We start from the raw sequence: 24,809 nt of genomic DNA on the forward strand, positions 1-24,809 counted from the left end.
TTTGAAATTTCATGGCAGTTCAAAGGTCTTAAGTGAAATTTTTTTTTAAAAAAAAAGAAAAGTGGAACAAAGGTCATAGCATTCAAGATTTCTATTGCTATAAAACGAAATATTGTCCGCTGCTATCTTCTCTCTCCTAAGAGAAGTATTCTTTTTCCTGCAACTTTCTCCACCTCCTCAGTTCCCTGAGATATGTCAATTTTTTTTTTTTTTTTTTTTTTTTTTTTGGGATATGTCAATTCTGTTTTACTGAAAGCTAAATTTTGGATCAAAATCATTGTCCCCTTCTCATATATGTATGGGGGTCTGGATATTTGGTATGCTCCAAGTTTGCAATTTTAAGAGCACAGATTGAATTATACAAATGATCACCACCAAGGTAGGTTCTCCATCAAGTACAGTTTATCTAGGGTCATTGTTCATCATCAGCTGCAATGCAAACTTCAAATAAGAGATTCCACCTGCCCCAAATGAAGTGTTGAAAAGGTGCAGCTGCAACTAATATAACACTTGGTTTCAATTTTTGGGAACTGGACTTTACCTCGAGATAATTATGAGCAACCTGGCCAGTTTCTATGCATAACATCCTTGCTTTCTATATTTCCTTGAATATAAACTTTAGGTTCTTTAACCTGCAAAAGATATAAGAAAGAAAATATCGAGCCATGAGGATATCAAGCATTTGCATGCATTAGGTAATTTTGATTCTCTACCAGTAAAACCAGTGGGAAGCTAATTTGAAGACGAATTCTTGAAAACCCATTTGTGGTGAATAGACACTTGAATCCATCAACAGTGGGATGTTCACTGTAATAATGAGACAAAGAAGGAAATTACTGATACAAATAACTACTTTTACCCGTAAATAAGTGAATGAATGCTTAAGATAAAACAGCATGTTCTCCTAACCTCAACACCCCCCACCCACTCAAATCCATGGATGCACTACAGTTTTCTCTGAAAACCCTGTACTAGAAATTGTTCTTCCATGTCTACATCTCAATGATAGATGTCACTTAACTCTCTCCCCCGGTGTGTGTTACAGGTGGAGAATGCTATGCATAAAGCTTCCCTCTGCAAACTTTCCAGAAAGGGTAATTGGGAAACTTCTCTCTTTCTCTATGCAAGCAGAGTACATGTGTGTGTTTCTAAGTTAGTGTGTGGTACACATTGGGGTAAAGAACACTATGCAGTAAACAAAGTAAAGATTAATCTTAATTTAGGGTATTTTTGTCATAGGAGGTAAATGGTATGGCATGGAACAGATTTCTCCCTCAAATAGATACTCTATTCACATTAATAGGCCCAGGGCTGCTTTAAGGATAGAGAAAAATGAGAGATGTTGGAAAACTCACTTTATAAGATAGGTGAAATTTCTGTGGCGAAATTCTTCTATAGGGATCTCTTCTTCTTTGGAATACCTGCTTTACAAAAATACTTATAATGTGTAAGTCATACACAAACTTCGCACTCTGTAGAGATAATCAAATATACTCAAACATTTTTTTTTGATAAGTCAAAAAAAATATACTCAAACATTTTTTTTGATAATCAAATATACTCAAACATGAAACAGAATTTCTACATAAGTTATGCACCAACAGAACTTCGTTATCAGATTTTTAAAAAAAAAAATCGATTGCATCGCATGGAACAGTAATCTGGGTTTTCCAGAAACAGCTGTTTACATAAACAGCATAAATTACCATGTAGTGAACATAATGATGACTAGCTAATTTAAGTCAGTGAAATCATCAATTACTTTGGTTCACAAAACCTGAGTACTTTAAAAGAGATAAGTGAATTACATAAAAAATAGAAAACTACCATCAAAAGACATAATCCATATACACCAAGCAATAATCAGATATACCTCCAGGGGAAATTATTTTCACAAAAGCGGGATATTCCATTCATGGCTGAAAAGGGATCAATGTGAACCCACTGCTCATTTGTATTGTTAGGAAGATGACCTGTCAATAAAATCAATGCTCAAATTCTTGCCAAAAACATATAATTATTCTTCTCTTTTATTTTGTGGGGATACAGGAAACATCCAAATCTTTTAGCTTGAGAAACTACTAAAAGAAACAAATCGAAGCCTGAATCTCAGACAAGAAAAAGACAAAGAGAGAGAGAGAGAGAGAGAACTAACCAATTTGATGCAACTCTTTCAAAGCATGCCCACTGGGATAATTCTGGTAGGATGCCATGAAAGTTATGATGGTGCACCCTAGACTGCAAAAACAGAAGAAGAGTACAAATGGAGAAACCACTTCTTTAGCCCAAATTGTTTGTCCACCTTTGAAAGTCAAGTTTTTAAGGGAATATCTCGTGCATCAATTTTCAAGTTTTAAAAATATGTTTCCAAAAATGCCCTCCCAAAACTTGTAATTGGAGATATTTTCTTACTCAGTATAAGAAAGGGTGGTGTAGGAAAATAATAAATTCATGTACATCAACCTTCCAAATAGGACATCCAAAAATGGTAGTGCGAAAATAAAATAAAATAACATAAGACTGATTTGCTATCCAAGGAACAAATTTTGGTGCACTGTTTCAGTCAGTTCAGAAACAAAAAAGTTCAAAAACCATTTCCAAAAATCATACAAAATGTAAGACAGTAGAAATGCATGGAAACTACTGGAAATACATATAAAACGATGCCTATACATCCATCCTAGGTAAATTACATTAATTTTGTGCCTTGCTCCGAAACAGAATGGTTTATCAACCAACCTGATTAATAGTAATCCCAGCATTACGAAATAAAGCAACTTCCAGAAAGTCTTCCTCCTATTGTTGTAGCTGTAACAATTTGGGGCACAAAATGACAAAATGCATTAGCAATTGAAAGCACAGAAAGACTAAAAAGGCAGCAAATACATTATTCTAGAAGCCGATGCTTTCAGATAAAAGAAAATGTGAAGTTACAAATATATCAATTATTTCAAGAGGTATGAAACTTTTGAATCTATTGCCCATGTGAGCCAGCAGGATTGTTGCATGTACACTTTTTTCTTTTGATAAGTAAATAAAATTCATTAAAATCAAAGGCGCGCCAAGTATACAGAAAGTGTACAAGAGAAATGTCTAACTAGAAAAAGAACAAGGAGCACAAAAAGTCAAGAAAACTAGAAATGTAATAACAACAATAAGCAGCCATCCGATGGAAAAGGGTATAAAAAAAAAGGTCTTTAACTCCGCCACTGTCCTCTCACTATCTTCAAACCTTCGGTCATTTCTTTCTCTCCAAATACACCACATCAAGCAAAGCACCAACAACATTTGGGACAACACATCATGTCACAACAAAAGTAACATATAAGATACTGGATAGAAAAGTCTTTCAAACCCCCAAACAGCCATTAAAAATAATAAAGTAGCAAAGATGGAGGATAGATAAATAAGAAGGGGGAGACCAAGAAGGTAGAAAAGAATCACAAGCCCTAGGATATCATTTTATTATCACTCAAAAACTTTACTGAAGTGGATGATTTCTAGCTGATAAAAGAAAGACGGGGCAAAAAAAGTGGGAGACATAGGAAGAAGGCTCAGTCTCTTGCTTAATCTGACCTTAGCTTTCAAGTGACGAGCCTAGGGAAGTGATAAGGCATCTAAACCTATCCTTCAAAATACACAATGATCTAATCCAGTGATTTTCTTTTAACTCAACGGACTTATTAAACAAGTCTTTGACAATATTATGACAATCCTCGAAAATTTCCAACATATTACTTAAGATATAGATGAACATTAAACATCTGCAACATACATTCTAGTAGCTGCAATTGCTGCAGATAAATTGAAGATTGGAACCGAACTAATAATAAAACGAAGCTCCTGCATTATGAAATGAAATGGTATCATATATGGCTTCTTAATAAGGAAAAAAAATAAAAAATAAAATAAAATTGAATGGGCTACCTTGTGGGGAAGCTTAGAGTAAAGTACAATAAAAAAGAAAACTGGAAGAACGAAGGATAAAACCCTTCTGTCAAGTAAGACCCCAAGCTGCAAGAAAGAAGAACTATAAGCCATCACCAAATTGAAATTAGGTAACCATTTTTGGTAGTAAGTACATGATGCAAAGGAAGCACCATAACAAATGCATGAAGGCAAAGTTAGGATGATTATCTTTGCACATTTACTAGTTGCAAAACTCACCAGAAAAAGAGGATATGCGACAAGCAATGAGCGTGGGAGCGCTGAAGTGAAGTACCAGTGAACGGAATGTGTCTGACAAAAAGAGATGTTAAGGAACACAGATAGTGTCTTTATCACTACATTTTTAGAATCAACTTTCATGCCCAAAACTGACAAGATGATCCTCCTTAAAATATCAAGCAATGAGTAAATGATAAGATTCCTAGACCTTGGTCCAAATCTTTTTTTTTTTAAAAAAGAACGTCATATGAGACTCCTACATGAGCAGGCACCAAAGCTAACTACCAGAATGGAGCTATGACACAAATAATAGGATAGAACCATACTACTAGAAAATTGTCATAAGAGAAAAGATACAACTACCACACTTTAGACTCTTCAGGATACAAGCAGGACTAGTCTTTTACCCTCATTACATAGCATTCAGAATGTCTACAAGAGGAGATGACTCAGCATTGTTTAAACTTAACTGTATGCCAAAAAACAAGCTGCAAACAGATAGTAACCTTACCAGCATGTGTGCGCTCATGTGGATCTAAAAGAGAAAAAACTATAATAAATGAAAATAAAAAATGATCAGAGAGACGGATGGATAATTAAATCTTTCCGACAAAACACTCAAAGGTTTTCAAATTGTACAACAACATCAAATGTGCAACATCAAATGTGCAATAGAATTTTTTTTTTAAATGAATAATAATTTATTGAAAATAAAACAGGCAAAGCCCTTATATACGAAAAGTATATAAGAGAGACGTGAAATTTCTCTTAAGTGTGCAGAAGAAAATTTTCTTTAAGAGGATACACCCCACTCAGAACTTCGATTCAGAACAGAGTTGAACCAAAAAACTTCAAATTCAGGCCAGAGTATCCTCTTCCACATAATTGAATCAACCAATATGGTGAGACCTGTGCTGAGGAGAATTTCAAAGCTAGATATTAGTACTGGAGTTATCGTCATGTAGCCAATCCCAATCATATAGGAAGGCTTACTTGAGTTGAATTGTAATAAATAAATAAAAAACATAAAGAAAATAAATGATAAATTAACCAACCTATGCACAACAGAGCTGCCCCAGTGCAGCGTTTTAACGTCTCCCATAATGAAATTGATTTGGTCTGTCATTGATACCATTAAATTCTCATGTATACCATATATGGATTGGAAGAAATGCATGAATCTGTGGTGGCACTAGTAGAAATGAAGGCGAAGTTGAAGCTATATGTGCAAAAGTGTGAGAGAGAATCTGTTCTTTAAAGCACTGGAAGAAATCAGTTCAAGCTAAGAGATTGTGTACCAGCTGGGGAACTATTATTATGACTATATATTCCACTTAGTTGAAGCCCGGTAGTTTGTATTGATTTCTTTTAAGCATTCTACTTAGTTGAGTCAGTCCTCAATGCAACAAAAAGTTTTTTCTTTCCATAATGTAAAAGTAAAAGAATTTATTAAAGAAGTGCAGAAAGGGGAATAACCCTAGCATGCAGTAGGTATGCAAGAGAAAACATCAAAAGAAAAGGGCAAAAAAAAAAAAAAAAGGAAGGAAAAGTATAAAGCCATCGTAAATCTAATTCATAAACCTCATTCTCACTTTATATAAATGGAAGCTAGTGGCATACTATCTAATTCATAAACCTCAGTCTCACTCTATATGGAAGCTAGCGGCATACTATGCAAAGCATGCTTATCAATGCAGCACTACTTAGGGACATAGCATGAGTATAGTATGATTAATAATCAGTTAGATTTCTCTCTTGTATACTTCATGTGTACTTGAGTTGCGTCTCTACGCTTTTTAATGAATTTGCGATTACTTATCCAAAAAAGTAATCAATTAGAAACCATGTGAGATTCCTTTTTAATTGTCAATAAGCACTACAAAGCAACAAGCGACCATATGAAGTCAATTTTCATTAGGTATACTTTTTGATAAGTAAACGCAATTTTTCAAAGCGCAAAAAAGGTGCAACCCAAGTACATAGGAAATATGCAAGAGAAACACCTAACTAGCAAAAAAAAAAAAAAAAGTTCAAGAAAAGCATGGAAGTTAAAAATATTTAAGTTAAAGGCAATTATCTAGTGATAAAGAGTCAAGAAGAAAAAAATCCTTTAGTTCTGCTACCAACTGTTCGTGGTCTTTCAAAACTCCGATAATTTCTTTCCTCTCCAAAGGCACCACATAATGCAATGTCCTTGTTCTCCATGATAGCACTCCTTTCCCTTGAAGGAGTATTTGGTAAAATAAGGCTCCAGTAAGAGTGACATTCTTTGTTTGCTCAAATACCTTAGGAAAGATTCTAACCCTGAATCATCTCAGAAAGCGGCATGACATTGTGGTTGATTGGTGTTGTATGTGTAAGACTGAGAAGTCAGTGGGCCACCTTTTAGTCTTTTGCTACATTGTGAGATGGCTAATGCCCTATGGAATACCATCTTCAGACTAGTAGGGTTGACGTGGGTTATGCTGGTCCTAGTAGGAAACCTGGGACTGTCCTTCCTTGTACCTTCCCCACTGCTAATTACTGAACCAAGGACCTGGTAGAGCCGTGGTTGGCCTTTCTTGACCCACTTAGAACCTCCTTGTATGAATTCTTATGTGCCTCTATCCCCGGTACGAGCTTCTTGGACTCCAGCATTCGCACCACCTTGTTTGGTGAAGCATGCCCACGAGAAACCGAGTGAACTACTCCATACCCACTAGGACCACCACCTAATGATGGATGGGCACAAGTAACACCTCATCGACCACCACCAGAAGACTCCTTGAGAAAAGCTGCAACCTTTCACTGCTCCAGGACACATCCTTTCCATTCCTGCCCTTCTTGGCCCTCTGGTAGGACAATGAAGCCACGCCGGCCATGCCAATTCGAACATCTCTGCACTCCTTCAAGACTTCAAAGCCTCCACGAATCAAAGACATCATAAACACTCTCAGCCCTACCAACCCTCCAACACTTTCACAAACTCTCCCAGTCCTCTGCGAATCAAAGCCTCAACCGACTTCGACAACCAAGCTGCACTTGCCTTTCCCAAATGCACTACACTAGAGACACCTTTACTCCTTTCGACAAAGTTGTAGAGCTTTTGATGTCAAAGTGCTTATTCTAGAGAAGGTGTCCATAATTGCCTTGTTAAGACTTTTGAAGTAGGGGAGTTGAAGCCTGCTATTGTGGATTTCATCATTACAAATCAGATGGCGTCCAGGTGTATAAGATCATAGGAATTTAGAACAGTCCAACATCATCACTTCTATAATTTTTTAGCATCTTGATTTTCTTGTTAGTGTATTCCATTTCTGGTTTGCTCCTCCCTTTGCATTATATAAGCTAATCCTTAGATGGGAATGATATTTGGATTCCTCCCTTTTCTCGCGCATTCCTCTTATATATATCTTGCGCATCATTAGTTCCAAATACAAACTTTTTACTACTAACTAAATTTGATCTAAAAAGTTCAACCTAGTTCCTTCCCATATACACAAATGCAGGAAAAATATGATAGAAGCGTATCAACCATGAAATTTTCAACAGACAATAATAGCAAGCTATGAAACTTTGGATCATAATTTGACCAGGAGGGGGAACAAAGCAAGAAAGAAAGAAAAAAAAAAAAAAATTATAGCACAACAACCTACCAACAGAAGTGTCAGGCCAAGAGGGCCAAGAAGTAACAGCATGTCACATCTAAAGATGACTGTAGCAAAAATCTGTTGTCATTAGAAAACAGAGAGCCGTAATAAGATCTCAGCAAAGCAAACATGCAATCCTAGTTAAGCAATTTAAATAATAGAAAAATTCGACATGTACATAATACAATACATATTGAATTGCAGATCAACCATGTCAAAGCAGAAATATCAGTGTAATAAAAAAAAAAAAAATTCTTTGTTTAGGTCCAATTACCTAAGCAAGTCATAACCATGCAAATATAGAAAACCTCTCATTTAACCCCAAAAAGTAGTTCAATCGGCTAGGGACTACGTCTCATAAAGTGGATGTCAATAGTTCGAATCTCGCCGTAAGGCCATATGAATGAATTTTGATACAAAAGAAGTGACATTTTGTATCAAATAACAGCATTATGTTGCTTAATGCTTGCTATTGTATAAACATTATATAGAGCTTTTTTCCAAATTATATTCATGTAATTTATCAATCAATGGTGGGGATGGCAAGACCCACAATAGTTGCCTTGTGAACAACATTCACAGACATTCATGTAATTTATCAATCAATGGTGGGGATGGCAAGATCCACAATAGTTGCCTTGTGAACAACATTCACAGACCCTTGTTAGTTTCCGATTTTGACTAAAGTTGAAGATAATTCAAAGTTCGCAGGAATTTTTGTACGAAAGAAGTGACATTTTGTATCAAATAACAGCATTATGTTGCTTAATGCTTGCTATTGTATAAACATTATATAGAGCTTATTCTCAAATCAATATTCATGCAATTTATCAATCAGTGGTGGGGATGGCAACACCCATGATAGTTGCCTTGTGAACGACATTCGCAGACCCTTGTTAGTTTCCAATTTTGAATAAGGTTGAAGATAATTCAAAGTTCGCATGTGCTACAAACTAAATAATTGGGTTAGAAAAAAGCACGGGAGCAATATATACCCCGGAGTCACTTGGAGGCTCTCATAAAAAAAAAGAGATGAAATTTCACCCTTGCTCCTTCTCTATTTTAGTAATGGCACCACAACGACTCTAAAACAGAATAAAAATAATTATTTCTACGTCATAAAATAAGAATATCCATGGAAACTAACACGTAATCCATAGTCGGTCCACAACTATGCTTACCTTAATGGTTAGACAGCAAGGGCCTTTTTTTCCTTTTTGGAGTGGTGAGAACACACACTCGGTGGTTCATGGGAGAGGGGTACCATTTGAGTTGAAGTTCATTGGCTAGACAGCAAGGGCACCTTAAAAGGATATTAATATATTGTCATACAAAATGCTCCTCCAAGACTTTCGTCATTATTTAAAATAAAAGGTGAGAGGGTACTTAAGCAGGACGAAGATAAACCCATACAGGTCATATAATTGAATATTAACCATGTCCATACTTTGATTCTCAAGTCCATATCAACCATGTCCATTTCAATTTTATTACTACACTACATGCAACCTGCTTTGAGATGCTGACTCTGAGATGAACTTAGCGAAATTTCTTTAAAAGTCAGGAATACAAAATTCTTAATACTTTACAAATATCCCAATTCTAAAATTCATAAGAATTTCACAGATAGTAAAAGAACACACTGGATGGAAATATACAATATATATACTTGCATGGCTTAATCAGTATTCTCTCGGATGACTATCACACAAATCCTGCTTCACAACAGAAAATCAATTTCCCGTCTCTCGATCCTCTCTAGTTCTTTCCAAAAATGATGTTGTATGCACAAGCAGATCTACACAAGTTGAAGATATCTCCTTTCTTCACACCACCCACTCAAATTTAACTCAATCCTTCTTGTATGCATGTTCCCTCTGCATATCAACTAATTTTTTAATCCCTGCCCCCAACTTATTTACTCTTCCATGAAGGTCCCGTTAGCCAACCATAATTCTAATCTTTGTAAATAATCACTCGTAAATGTCTTCACGTCATTTTCTTCCCTCACCTCTGCTAAACTTTAAAATGCAAGAAGATATCTTGAACTTTATTCAACTAGTTGGCAAGGTTGATTTTGACTTGATAATCGCTCAGTGTGTACCATCAGAATTAGACATTGCCAAAGAGACAGCCATTAACCATGTGTTATTTTTGCAAAGTGGTATAGATGGCATTGTTGCCCAAAGCTCAAGAAATCCAGCAACTAGATAATCTATAGTTTTTCAATCATGAAAAACACAGAAAACATATTAAGATAGGTAACCAAGTTCAGAATGGCATGCCTTCAATCTAGCTATAAACCTGAAAGGCAGCAGGACTTTGTGAAGTATAACTGAGTTATGTAGGTAAGAGCTTGTGAAATTCAGTATAACTAGCATTGCATGTATAGTGCATAATTTTACATGTTAGCAAATCGAACACATACCAAACAATTTAATGCTGCATAAAAGCTCCCCTTCAACCAATATCCATATGCCAAGTTGACTACAACAGATAAAGTAAAAAATATTAGAGCCAGCTACCATGACAGAAGCTCATCAGTTTTGTTAACAATCAAAAATAAAAATCAAAGAAGCTTTATCAGCACAAAACAACCTCCCTTGAAAGAGTGACAGTCGGTTCCTACTTTAAAATGAGAATAACATCAAAATGCATTATATACCAAGCACAGCATCCCTATTGGAATATAAGCATGAAGAGTAAAAGTACAGTGATAGTCTACTACTCATGTTCTCTGTCTTTGTCTAATCCTTCCTAGAAAGTACGACCGCAGACACAAGATACCAGTATGCCAAACTATTAAGACAACACACTTAACAAATCCTAAAAGACTCACATCATCACAATGGTATAATGATAAATAGATGTAAACTCATACATATAGTTTCACCACAAATTGTTTTGGCCTAAGTTTGGAACGAATATACTAGAATAACTGGAGAGAGAGAGAGAGAGAGAGAGAGAGAGAAATAAAAATAAAAATAAAAACCTAAAACCAGGGTCAAGTGGTGAGACTGATCTGCAATCCTAAAGAATGCTTCCTCTACTTTCTTATGTTGGAAGGAATGACTTGCCCCAAAAGAAACAGGAAAAAAAAACTAACTACTGTTACAAGGAAGAAAATGAGCATAAAAGAGTTATACATTACCTACACCAAAAGCTAGTATATTAGGAAGAGGGCGGGTACAGTAGAACAGCAAGTGAAACTGGAGTGCAGTTAGTATTACAAAGAAAGCTTCTACTTGATTTCCAAACTTATCTTTAACCTGCTCAAAAAGAGTTCAACTTCGTAATCTAGTTGTGTGAAAGACTAAATATCAAGAGGACAATACTTCACAGAGAAAAAGATTTACAAATACAAAATTAACAGTTTTGCATCTTTTATATATTTCTAAGAACAAGCAGTCAGTTAAAAATTGATAATTTCTGGGTAATAACTTTGATCAAAAAACTAATATCAGGAAATTATGAATTTAATAATAGTTAAAGGGAGATGATTGCTTGAGAGATCAGAACTCAAGGCTGCATCAGCTTCAACTGGATCCATAAAAACAAGTCTTCCAAGGTTAACTCTGATGGTTCATAGATTTTTTTTTTTTTTTCTTTTAACAAGTTTTGATGGTTTATAAATATCACTATCAAAAGTTATGGATAGAGTTCACGTGTTATTATATGTCAAACTGACCAGCTTTCTTTTCTTTTTCCCCTGGGACCGGTATTTCAGGCTTGCTAAAATATGCATCCTCAATTCACTCATCATGTTCATGAGGTACACTGGCCATGTAACTTGAGCACCAGTTTTCGATTCCAAGAGAGGTAATAAAGCTAATCAAGAACATTCAGAATATGTTTGTTCCAATCTAAATTTGTATTTAAATCCAGACAAGACAATGGCACGGCCTCATGCAAGCTCTTAGCCTTAGAACCACTAACTATTGAACCTTCCAGGCATAAGTCAATGAAAAGAAAAATAACATACCTGAAGACGGAAAAATCGCAACGTACTTAATATGATGCAACCTAATGCCATACGAACTAGACAACAACAAAAGAAATAGGTTATTTTACTTTACGGTAATAAATAGACAAGATAACAGAATGAAAAGATAAAACACAAATGATGTCTATTCTTTTCTTTTCTTTTTTTTGACCGGGGGGGCTTCATGTGTATAATAGTAAGACACATAACGAAAGGCCAGAAAATATTAAGGACATTCTCACCAAAGTCCAGGGTTTAGAAAAGGCGAAAAAGGAAGAGAGGAAAGTGCAGTGTCAAGCATCCAATATGCTACTATTCGGAGACTTATAAAAGCAATCACACTAGTTAGATATTATTCAACTGCTGAAAGAAAACACTACCAAAAGATTTGATGACATATATGATACAAAAATGACCACATTCGTTGGTCCACATAATTTCAGAGGCTGTCTCAAAAAGAATTATCATTAAAGTAGCGTCTTATCTAAGTCATTGAGTGTTGTATTCTTGAACTCAATACCAAGATCATAATTTTCTATAGATTTATTTAGTCTTTTTAAGACTTTGATCTTATCCAGATAGAAGCCAAGAATTACAAGCGGTAATAAGGCCAAATGACAATCAAATATATGGAAGAAAAGATTGTAGATCTAGTTTCCAGAAATAAATCCAACAGAAACAGTCATTCTTAAAAGGGGTAGAAAATATAGGAAAACTTAGAGGAAAATAAAAACAAGAACAACTTTTTCCTTGCAAATCACTTGCAATAATTAGTCACTCCAATTACTCACATAAAGTTCAAGAAGTACCAAGTAATTCTGGAGGCTAACAAGGATTTCAGATATTAACTAGATGAGATCTTGTGCTACACTCCCATAACTAACAAGCCTTATGGCACAGCACCTCAATAGAACTAAATTTGATTTCAATCTTGATAAATAAATTCATATAGTGTGCCGAGTACCCAAAGAACTAACCTGCAAAAAGACTGTAAATCTTTGGCAAGTGCAGCAAGTTCATTGCTAGAATAAATGGAGACGCCAAAGTTGATACAAGCAAGGCCCCTACAGGAAAAACAGTACTTTTTAAGGAGTGAATTTAATCTTCTTGGTATGCTTGATCACTTAGAAGAAAGAATTTTATATCCATCAAATATTTCATAAGTTAGAAAAACCATTCAAACTCTATTAGGTTGACCAGTGAGTTTCATGTCTCAAATAAAACAATCTAAGTTGAATAACTATGTAGACACATAAGCATCTGAGCTCAATAGGTAAACCAATAATATATTTACAAGCAAAGCGCTAGAGAGAGATCAAACTATAAAATGTATAACTCTTCGCAATCATATGAGATATAAAACCACATATACGATAAAACAATGCTACAAATATGGGACTTCATTGTGCTAAGTTATGGGGCTCTATCATCACTTTAGCAATATTAAATGAATAAAAAGGTAACTAAACAACATTATATACATATATCTATAGTAAAGAGAGAGGGAAAAGATGTATGCCAAGTGGTATTGAAGATCCTCTAAGCTACCCATAGAAGAATTGAAGCTTACCAATAAAAGTGCGAGGAACGACACCAGGAAACTCCAAATGATCATACTGATTATGAAAACAAACATCCAAACTAGACAATTAGATTGAAAGTTTATAATTTCCAACCTAATCGAATACTGAAAAGATATTGAAGATACAGTCAAGTAAACTTACATCATCCAAGTGATGTCGATGATAAAGAATATCGTGCATTGCCTAGGTCAACAAACGATTAACAAGATAAACAAAGAGAGTTAGCAAGCAAAGGAGCCATAGAAGCTTTACAACATGCAATAACAAGTTGATCTTGAAATAATGAACTTAGAAAGTGAAGAAATTCAGCGTCGCATACTGAAGTTATATTGGGATTAACACTTAATGGGATTGAAGCGGATTATCGTTCTTGAATTTTCTTGTACACAAAAATATCAAAACTCAAATCAATTAAGCCATATGGTAGAATCAGACTGAACCAAGTACAGAGTTTTATGTCAGGTCCCAGACACTAAAAAAGGAAAAACTCTAAAACTAAATGCTCCAAACCAAACAGGACATTACCCATTCTTGCTAACCCAGAAAACTGAGAAAACAACAAGTAAACAAAACTTCATATCACATATTTAACACTGATTAATAAGTTTTTCAGTTTTCTTTTTCTTGTCCATTTACATTGCTCAGATGGGTACCCAAAAAGCTTTCTTATTGAAAGCGCTTCTACTGCAAAAACTTTATCTTCCCCTATACAATTATTCATTTTCTTTTGGTTTTCTTGCACGTTTTCTGTTTCGGTTGAAAGAGAAAACAATAGGAGCTAAGTAGTAGAAGAGTACCTGAACGTTGAAGCTTTCTTCGACCTTAGTGTAGGGAACCATGATCACGTAGAACGCAGCAATTGATCCCAACAGCAAATCGTAACCGTAACGCTCGAGAAAAGTTGAAGAAGCCATTGTCAGAGAGAGGGAAAGAAAGAGGTAAGAGGCAAAAATGAGCAGAGTGTTCACTGGGCCTGCAAGATGGTCACCCAACATGTTGGGGGTGATGGTCAATGGTGTCTTATGTTGTTCTTGGGTGGGCTATTGGCCTTTCAATTATATTGTCTTGGGCTTCCAACTTAGTATGTCCATCACTTCATCTTCTTCCAATGATTTCATGTTCTTCCGACAAAAAATAAAAAAGTTCATGGATTTTTTTTTTTTTTTTTTTTTTATGTACACAAGAAAAAAAAACGACAACCAACAAGAAGAAGATAGAAAAAAAAAAAAACAAAAAAACAAAAACAGAGCTTACAACAGCATGCAAAAAATGAGGATACTACTCCATTCAAATTTTCTCGGTAAATGTTTGGAGCGTCACATTTGCCAAAGCATGTGCCACCACAAAGTTTTAAGAAAAGAAAGAAATACACATGACCCCTTTGGGGCATTTTGAGGCTAATATGTCACGTTTGTCGCACATGACATAATTTAAAAACTTAACTGATAGTGCATTTGATAGTTTGTTGTGGAATCATATGTCATTTTTTAAACTTTTGGGAATAAATTGTATTTTTTCTTAAAAATAATTTTCACTTTTATGTCAAAAATATTTTTCAAACAAATCCCAAAACGATTATCAAACATTCATAATTCATTAAACAAAGAGAAAATACAAGAAATACCCCACCAAAAAAAAAGTCATCTCTCATAGGGAAAGAGAAGATAAACACAACTCAACTCAAGAGAGATCCAAGAGGACAAGAGAGGCTTATCAAGCCTTTAGTATTTCCTCCAAGATGTCCCAAAATTCTGACAGCCAACTTTTCTCATGGAAGGATTGAAATTACACATGAGATTAACAAGTTAATTTTAAAATAAAATAAACAAGGTAATAATTTTGAGTGATTCTATTCATCATCCCGCTATTCTCTTCCCATCCCTCAAAACCGATGTGACGTGGTTCCCTCAATCGAAAAAACAATCTCTATGTACCAAATGATATAAACTTTAAAGAAAGAGGGAAAAAGAACGTGATGTATAGCATTACGCATTAACTTTATGTTTTATTCAAATTCATAGCATTGAAAAGTAGATTTGTTTCCCTTTTCTGTATCCCTTAGTTTTTTTTTTTTTTTTTTTTTTTTTTTTTTTTTTTTAAATAAGTATTTGTTGAGAGTTATCAAATTAAAAGTGCCCTGTTGGGGCTGGTGATTTTCTGAGTAGGGAGGTTGAGTTTAGTTTTGGCTTTTCTAGCCTGCTAATAGAAGGCCCAGATTCTTCAGATGCTACAACTAAACAGCCTCAAGTTCTGCAAAGTTTTCCATCCTATCTCAAGACTTTCACACAAAAGCCATGTGTCCATTTTTTTTTTTTCTGCCCATATTTTTTCTTTCATTCTTCTTCTTTTTTCCTTGCACAGTTGCACGTGCCTTCAACTTGTACCAAAATTAGCCTTGATTGGTGCCAAGGACACTGTTGCCAGTCTTTTGACTTGGGAATTTTGATGGTGGAAACAAGGGTTATGATATGATTGGCACAAAAAAGAAGCCACTAAATTTGAGGGTCACAATGCAAATATTAAATTTTAAAAACATTTATAGATAGGAGAAAGTGAAGGGAACAAATAGAAATCATTATGGAAGAAGAGGACAAAGTGAAGCAAATAAGGGAAATCTGCAAGGTAGTATAGTTTGGAGTTAAGTGAACACTGATTAATCACCATGTGAGGGAATATAAAACAAAAATGAACAAAAAAAAAGAAAAAAAAAAAAGAAGCAAATAAGACTGGGCAAGGAAGAACATATATAATGTTTTTTTTTTCTTTTTTTTTTACTCTATTTAATTATGGCATACCTATTTTTATGATATTAATGAGCCATTATGTTGTTTCTTTTAACCTTGACCTCATATTTTCTGATTAGTTGACATAAGTTTTCTTGGTTTGATAACCATAAACATATATGGTTTGACCCAATTAAGCTTAATGATTTAAACTTTTAAGTTGAAATGGTGTACTCTCAACAGTAAATCTCTTTCAACATTGGGTTCAAAAACATATAAATCATTTGAAAATCAAACACCTTTCAATGCTAATTATTCCACTTTTTTTTTTTTTTTTTTCCCTGTTTCTCTAGGCACCTAAACCATTCCACTGAACTGGAAGTACTCTAGATGATGGATCACTTATTAATTTTATATGAAGTTTGATAAAATTGCTTCATATTATAAGAAAAAAATGCAAAGGCAATAGAGCAAAGTTGGTGGAGATTGTTAAGTTTCACCCGGCAGTAACATTCCCTTCAAAGTTGAAGGCATTTTTGAAACAAATAAGATATGGGACATGGTAAGACAAGGTGGAACCCACCAAATATCTGTTGCCTCACTCTACCATCATGAGATTTAGAAGACTTTAGAAATTGATTGAAAGGTTATGATTGCTGCATGGAATTCAGCACACCTCTCCCTCTCTCTTATTGCTTCAGACTGTGATCTTTTGAGATTAATATTTATGACACTTTTGAACTTTGAATATTGAAATCATGAAGCTGTCGGATCCGTAGGTAAACTTACTTTTTCCTTGTTGCCAAGTGTTTAGGGATTGTTTGGTAGTAATTTAATTTTCTGGGTGTTGGTTCAGTTCCTGGAATGGGAATTCATTACACTTTCACTTTCTAAGGCTCCAACGGCAAATTCCATTGTGTCACTCATCATGGGAACACCACAATACCTCTATCTCTCTCTCCAAAAATCCCATAACCTGTGGCTGCATGTGAACATATATACATATAAGCACTTGTGCAGTTGTGCCTGCAGATATTCGTCCGGCAGAAGAATTAAAGGTGTTTCCTAGCTAGACCCTTAGAATTCTCCTCCTCATTGATTGACTCCATACTCTCCCCTTTTTAAAAGGAAAGGTATCTAGAAATTCGTGTACTTATCTCATCTCATAAAATCAGTTTTATAAGAGAATGTTGTCTATTTCTTATAAATATGCCCTAAGTCTTATCCACAGACAATGTGGGATTATTCCTCAATACCCTCCCTCACGTGCATGCCAATATTTTTCTTGGTCTTTGTCCCAAGGTAAGTAGTGTGGGCCACATTCGTCCTGTAGTAATCTCTAATACCATGAAAAAATTTGCATATCTAACTCATCTCATAAAACTAGTTTTATAAGAGAAGGTTATTTATTCCTTATAAACATGCCCAAGGTCTTATCCACAGACAATGTGAGATTTTTCCTCAACATCTACAACGTTCATACAATTTGACGATGTGGTAGTGAGCTATCCTTAAATTGGTATTTGTTAAAACAGAAAAGAGGTTAATGGCTAATTTTTACTACTACGTCATAAGTTACCGGTCTACAGCCCTATGGCAGAAAGAGTTTTAATGTCAAGGTTCTTCGAACTACCTTTATCAATTTAAAAAATTAAGCCAGTAACATCATCTCAATTGTATATAAGTCTACTTAATAACATGCACTGGGTGATTTTTTTCTCTGTAGATGAAGTACACTACTGCAACAACTAACATTAGCTTAGTAATTATGCTCATAAGGGACTTTGTGTTAGAAGTTGACAGCATCAAGAGTAAAGTATTATCTCAATCCATATTAGACAAGTGAATATATTGCATTCTTCACAAATGAGGTGCCAAATTCTTTCAAATTAATGGAAAAGAGAAGAAAAGGTTATCACTGCATTGCTGTCTTCCCTGAATGTTAAGCTAGCTTTCTTCTAATAGCAAGGCAAAGAATCACTGCATGTCTATGAACTATATTTCCTTAGCTTTAGAAGCTTTCCTGATGCTCATGGAGCAAACTCCTAAATGCCTCATCTTCCAGAAACTCCTATGCGTGATGAATTAGGATCTCACATAGTTTTGTAGATGGAATATATAGCCAATAATTTCATGGAGAAGTTTGAGAGAAAGAACTCCATCGCTAATTCTCAATCAGTTGAACAATTCAAACCTGACGTCATACCAGCGTTTCAAGGTTGCTTGCCACCCAAAGAATTCTGGGATTGGGTAACCAATGACGTGGAGGTGAAATCTTTGACAATTTCTATCAAGCCCAGAAGCAATCCTTGGGTCTTGATTTGCATATATAACACGCCAGAAAGTTAATCATACATTGGAAAAATGAATTGTCCACATGGAGTCAGTGGATTATAAAATAGCATAACAGCTTGATTCAAAATCTTTATGTATTTTTTTTTTTTTATCCCAACATAGGAAAAGAACAGTGAAAAAATGATGAAATAAATCACCAAGAAGAGGATAATGAACTAATCCAAGAGATTCAAGCAAGATCCATTAATTATCCACTCATTTTGATGCCACATTAAATGATTGTTTATATTAAACAAAATAAGTGGATAGAAAATGACAAATTTAATAATTTAATTGTTCTAATAGATAAAGCTGGGGGAGGGGACGACCAATGATTAGCTCATTTCCAACCTCATTTGTGTTAATTAATTAACCAATAACAAATAATGCTAAGTATAGTTGGGAACTATTTTCATTTTGTCAAATTATAGGATTTTATCCCGTGATCTTCACTAAATGGTACAAGTGTGGTTAAGTATAGGAAAATGCTCTAATAAATTAAATTAGCTAGACATCCTAATCTGAGAAGTCCTGCTATGAATTATCATCAATAGTAATAATTATTTGTTTGACTAATTAATTTCTGTACACAACTTTGCAAGCATGAATGATCAATGATTCCTCCATTTCAACCCAAACCTTGCTTGTCTGATTTGGTATCTACTCATTAGGACAAAATCAGAAAATAACAGTTACTATTATCAATAAGGATATTTCAAAACATTTGTTGTTGTACAAATAGACCTAACAAGAGTTTTGGCAAAAGAACCTCTATATATTTTAATCGTTGATGTGCATTGTCAATCTGTTCTTAATTTATTTTTATTTTTTTCAACAAGAGCTGATTGGTAGTATCTCATTAATTTCTCATTTTGATAGGCTTGTGCTATTTGTCATACCCCAATCTCATTCTGTTGATGTGACAGTGTTCATTTTCCCTAACATGTCAGCCCTTTTTTAAAGAAAAAAAGAATGAAAATGGACATTGTTAAATCAATCTATTGGTAAGGCATTGATTTTGGTGGCATTCTCATCAGGTCTAAGGTGCGAATCCTCTTGGGTGCAAACAATTCCTTAGAGCTACCTCGTCAGCGAATCTGGACTATTATATGATCCGTGTAGGGAGCACTTTGCACGAGTCATCGGTTTATCCGACGGGAATAGAAACACAAAGTGACCCTGCCTTCGAAGGGCAAATAGAACTTCTCATTTTGATATTCAGTACATTGGCTAATTCTGTATCGTTCTTCCTTATGAAGGCAACAAAATAAAAACAATCATTGAGGTAAAGAACAAAAACTAAATTTGATTAGGCAATGTTAGGTGCAAATAAAAGTGTAGCTTGCAAAAGCAAAAATTATAAATTTGACTTGTATAATCAACAAAGCTGCAACTTTTAACTCCATTAGCAGGACAACCACAACCACACTCTGACGCCCTGGTTGGTGGCTACCCAAGTGAACCACCATGAACCACCATGCAGGTTAGTCATGCTGCACGTGCATTACATACATGGTGATCTACAATTATATATACACATATATATATAATATAACCATGAAGATAATAACTCTATACCCTACAACCTGACATAGTACTCAAGCTTCTCTTCTTTTGTGTACTATGTTTTCTTAGATTTTGTAGCGTTTCTCAATTTTTTTTTTTACATGTCCACATAAGAAAAGGGGGAGGGAGGATTCGAGTAGTGACTTCCGCTTTATGAGGCGTAATTCACAGTAGAGTGAGCTACCCCCTTGGGACTAGCGTTTCTCAGTTGCTTGACTATTTTGGTTTATCTGAAAGTTCTTTTGTTTTAGTACCTTAAGTTACACACGCTGATACGTACACATATGATCATGTTTATCACGTCATGGAATCATCAATTGACTTTAAGTCTCCTATTTAATTTTCACATAAAACTTATTCAAATTAGAAAAAATAAAATAAATAAATAAAAAATAAAAATTGGGTACGTACATGGTGTAAAGAGGCCAAGATTGAATTTTTCATTAAAATTTTATAATAAAGTTTCACGAGGGTCAAGCCAATAGGGGTCAATTGTCAAACATAACATTTTGGGTAAATTACAAGATCGCCTATTTGATGAATATGATAGATTTCTCTCTCTCTCTCTCTCTCTCTCTCTTGTTTAATTTTCTAATATTTTGCTCACTACGTTTATTGTGCCTAAAAGCCTATGGAAGATGAGGAATGCTACAATTCTTTTCGTTGTTCTTTTAGTGTTTTTTTCAGTTTTACGTAGATATTATTTTTTGCTTTTTTTTTTTTCCTTTCTTTCTTTTTTTTTTTTTTTTTTTTTCAGGACCAGGGGTAAGCTTTATTCTGCTTTTTTAGAAAACAATATCTACATCAGACCAAGAGAACACCAAAAAAAACTGTAGCATTTCTCATTTAGGATTGTGTTAAGGAGCACTTAAAAAGTACTTTTAATACATCAAAACTGTGTCAAACAAAATTTGTTAAAATAACTCAAAAAATACTTCTTTCACTTTTTTACTTAAAAAAAAATGTCAAAATCCACTTTTAAGAAAAATTTAAAAATGAATATTTTGTTAAAAAAAAAACTAATTTTAACTTTAAAAGCTCTATTTTTCAAAACAATCGCAGGGTTTAGGGCTTGTTTGGGATTGTGTTTAAGGGGTCTAAAAGTACTTTTAACACTCAAAAAGCCTGTTTGAAAAAAAAAAATTAAAAAAAATAAATAAATAACTCATTTGGTAAAAAAATTAAAAGCGTTTTTAATGGTCAAAAAAGTCAAAAAAAAATGATAAAAAAACATTTTTGACAAAAGTTTAAAAATAAAGTTTTTGCTTAAAAGCTCTATTTCTCAAACACAATCTCAAACAAACTCTAATGTCAAGAACTGGTTCCTTTGTAAACCCTAGCAGAAGTTTCCATATATTCCGCTCCTTGTTTCTCGCTTTCTTTCTCTTTGTTTTAGTTTCTGCAATTTGCAGCCACTTTTTATATATCTTTAATTCCAAAGGGACCGACAAACTACGACAAGCCACGTAAGATTTTTTGTATTGTGATCGATTGGCGAAGTGACTCTTTCAATTGTGGATACGGATCTCTAGCAAAAAACATAAAGCCAATAATATTGGCCATTCCTCTCCAATGGGAAAATGCCACGCTAGGAAATTAAGAAATCAAAATGATGAGTATCTGAATAATGAGAATGTGTGTATATATATCACTTCTTGTAAAACCTTTTTTGTACAAGTGGAGCCCCTCATTAAGCGAGGTTTTCTTTTTTTTTTCTTTTTTTTTTGACTCATTTTGCAAGGTTAATATTGTATGGAAGTGCTGTTTACGAATTGACGCAGCGATTAAAATGTGGATGGTTATGTGGCGGTTCATACGATCTTTATTATGTTTACAAATAAATGTGTTATTTGATGTGATACTTACTATGTCAACAATTAAATCGTGAATTATCATGTGACAGTACATGCGATACTCATTTTCATAAGATGTAGACTCTCATAAATTTGTGTCATAGTAAAAAAGATAGAATTAATACCCAAGCATTTTCCTATTGTAACGCCTTTGAAATTAAGATATTTAGCAAGCAATTCTCTAAAAACGTACATAGATTGTATAAATTTTTAGACTTTTTTTTTTTTTTTTTTCGAACAAGGTTTCCCAGTTTCACCTATAGCCGGCCAGTATCCCAGGCTAACCCCGCCAAGGTGGGGGTACCGAGTGTAGAGGCCCAGATAGGATCTTCCAGTCTAATCCTCGGCCCAATACCCTGCACCACTCAGAGCATTGAACGTTGAGTCCTAGGCCTTCGACCTTGGTGGCTGGCCACAAGAGCAAGTAGCACCTATCATATTTGTAGTCCATAACTATGGCACAATGTTGATATGGCAGTCTCAACCAACAATCAACTCTTGGATTAACCATTGTTAAAAGTATATATATATCCGAAGGTTGGTTAGGACCCCTACGTTAACGTTGTAGAATTATTGTGAGATAAAAATGTGGCATATATCACTACTTGTAAGTAAATGCTAAGTGCAATTGTTGAACATTAAAGTATGCTATAAACCATACATTTATTCGACAACTATTTCACATTAAAGGGATGTGTCACTTTTAACCAATCTTCAAATTTTATTTTTAATAAGAACATATTTAAGGGTTGATTATGATTGACACATCAACATTGTGGGATATATAGTTGTGAGACAAAAAATGTAGGTTTTAGAGTATGTTTGTGATTGCATTAGGAATGCTAAAAAATACTTTTAATACTTAAAAAACTGTGCCGCCAAACAAAAAGCTAACATATTTGATACAAAATTTCAAAAGTATTCCTTCAACTTTTTTACTCTAAAATTGGTCAAAATACACTTTTGAAAAATGTTTAAAATTGAATCTTTTTCTTCTTCTTAAAAGCTTTTGTTTTTTAACTTTAAAAGTTCTACTTCCTAACATAATTCCAAACATGCTCTCAAAGTGTCCAAGATTCTTGAATTTATACTTGCTACGTGGCAGTTGTGTTCGAATACCCCTTCTGGGAAGGAGCACAAAAAGTCAAAATGGGATAATTTTCTAACATGCTTGGCTCTTTTGCTAGCCGGCCATCTGCAGCAGCACTACTGAAGACCCCCTTTCGGCATAGTAGTCAAGGTTTGCCTTTGAGTTCTAATGGGAGCAAAGCAAACCCTTTTTGACGATATATATTTTCTTCTGGGATCAAGGATTCTAAAGGAGATTGCATATATTTATATACAAGAAGAGAGTGGCTAGGGGAAGAGGATTTTCGACTTTGTTGTTGGTGTTGGTATTGTGGGAGGAGTTGAGAGGGTCTTTTCATCTAGACTGTTGATGAAATAACAGCTGAGAGTGAGTGGAAGGAGGAAGATTACCAAGAAAATGTTGTGTGGGGTTTATGATAGTTTCTTTTTTCTTTTTTCTTTTCTTTTTAGCAGTGAAGGGTGGTCTGAGTGGACATAAACAAATATATATTGGAATTTGATTTGGGAGGATTTGAGGGGCTCTATCCTTTTTTTCATTCTTTCAACTGCTATAGACATCTTTGACATGGATGGAAGCTTTGATGTACCCCCACCACTCATTGCTCTGTTGACTTCCACCTCCATGCCCCCCCCTCCCCCCCTTCTCTCTTTCATTTTCTCTCTCTTTGGGGTGTTTACTTTCATGGGTGGATCGTGGATCACACTCACAAACAAATAATAATGGAAAAATTTTGCTTAACTTCTTTGATGAATTATGGATTTTGTAATGTTAATTTTGAATTATCAAAAGTTAAAATTCGAGTATGTTATTTTTCAGCTCCTTTTAACTTCACTCCCATATCATTAGGGTTTTGCATTAACTGCATTAACTCAAACGGTTAATAAGTAAAATGTTTCTTATATTTCTATAAAATTTATAAAAAAAAAAAAAGAAGGTAAAAGAATCAAAAAAATATCTAAACTAGACTAGACCCACCCATAGTAAACAAAAGATCTTTTTTATTATATATAAAAAATAATAATAATAAAATAAAAAACAACAACGGAGGTATTTTGGTTATTTTGGCATATTCCATTAGGATGAAAGGGGTGAAATTAAAAAGAGCTAAGAAAATGAAACACCTGCATTAAAACTTTTGATGATTTTGAGGTTAACATTACAAAGCAAGTGATAAATGAGGGGGCATGTGAATTTTATCCAATAATCAATAACAATTCTCATACCATTAAACAAAAAAATCACTAACTATGGTTTTATTATGAATAAGTACAATTTATGTGGTAAAGAAAAGGGCAAAAAAAAAAAAAAAAAAAAAAAAAAAAAGAAGCAAAACTTCTCCAAGTGGGGGCTCAAGAATCTTTCTTAAAGATATAGTAGTGGTTTTAGCTATTTCCCACATGGCCTGAAACAACTTCATTTTAATGGTGGTTGCTTAATAGAATGAGAAAATCATGCTCTCAATGAAAGAAAAAGAGTACAACAAAAAGCACAGGACAACCTTGTCACTTTATTATTTGACACTGCTTAATTAATTCCTAAGACGGAATTAAGTACAGTTAATTGCCTATGTATCAGGTTTATGTTCCTGTTGAGTCTATACTAAGCAAGGAACTTGGAACATGCATACCATTAATAGACCCTGTGAAATAAAGAGTTGATGGAGAATGATGATTTTGGTTGTTTGGTACGCTAATTTTATTATTTAAAATAAATGTTTTGCTTCATTTGCACGATTTAACATGACCTAAGAAAGGCTCAGAGTCATGTAATTTTATGCTTAATATTGACTGTATATATTAGAATGTATAATCTCAAAAACTTCAAGGGTACCAGTTGATTTGATCACATTGAAGTTCTTTTGTTTATTCAAATTTCTTCAGTC

General features: G+C 34.3%; 1 protein-coding gene across 3 annotated transcripts; it reads right to left on the reverse strand.

Moving 5' to 3' along the window:
* Positions 1-261: 261 nt before the first annotated feature.
* On the reverse strand, positions 262-14,335 carry ALG12 (homolog of asparagine-linked glycosylation 12). Of its 3 annotated transcripts, none has more exons than XM_059592625.2 (20): positions 14,159-14,335; positions 13,503-13,544; positions 13,349-13,394; positions 12,756-12,842; positions 11,779-11,834; positions 10,948-11,065; positions 10,225-10,283; positions 7,803-7,874; positions 5,223-5,286; positions 4,973-5,076; positions 4,168-4,239; positions 3,928-4,014; positions 3,776-3,843; positions 2,740-2,808; positions 2,156-2,238; positions 1,874-1,973; positions 1,356-1,421; positions 714-807; positions 542-632; positions 262-429 (listed from the first exon to the last, which is right to left on the reverse strand). In XM_059592625.2, the coding sequence occupies exons 1-19, from the start codon at positions 14,273-14,275 to the stop codon at positions 552-554; spliced, it is 1,485 nt and encodes a 494-aa protein (XP_059448608.2). In that variant the 5' UTR covers positions 14,276-14,335; the 3' UTR covers positions 262-429; positions 542-551. The 3 variants fall into 3 exon arrangements, with proteins under 3 accessions (XP_059448608.2, XP_059448617.2, XP_059448601.2); XM_059592634.2 differs by having other exon boundaries at positions 262-461; XM_059592618.2 differs by having other exon boundaries at positions 262-632.
* Positions 14,336-24,809: the final 10,474 nt, after the last annotated feature.

This window comes from Corylus avellana, chromosome 2 (genome assembly GCF_965113065.1).
Source record: "Corylus avellana chromosome 2, dhCorAvel1.hap1.2, whole genome shotgun sequence".
Classification (NCBI taxonomy): Eukaryota; Viridiplantae; Streptophyta; class Magnoliopsida; order Fagales; family Betulaceae; genus Corylus; species Corylus avellana.

What these genes read in the sequence shown, in the direction of transcription:
- ALG12 (XM_059592625.2), bottom strand. Translation starts at nt 14,275, where the DNA reads ATGGCTTCTTCAACTTTTCTCGAGCGTTACGGTTACGATTTGCTGTTG. An exon ending in AAGAAAGCTTCAACGTTCAG is followed by an intron (nt 13,545 to 14,158) that starts GTACTCTTCTAC and finishes TTGTTGACCTAG; the next exon opens with GCAATGCACGATATTCTTTA. An exon ending in ATCGAAGTTCTGAGTGGGGT is followed by an intron (nt 4,240 to 4,972) that starts GTATCCTCTTAA and finishes TCTTTTTGTCAG; the next exon opens with ACACATTCCGTTCACTGGTA.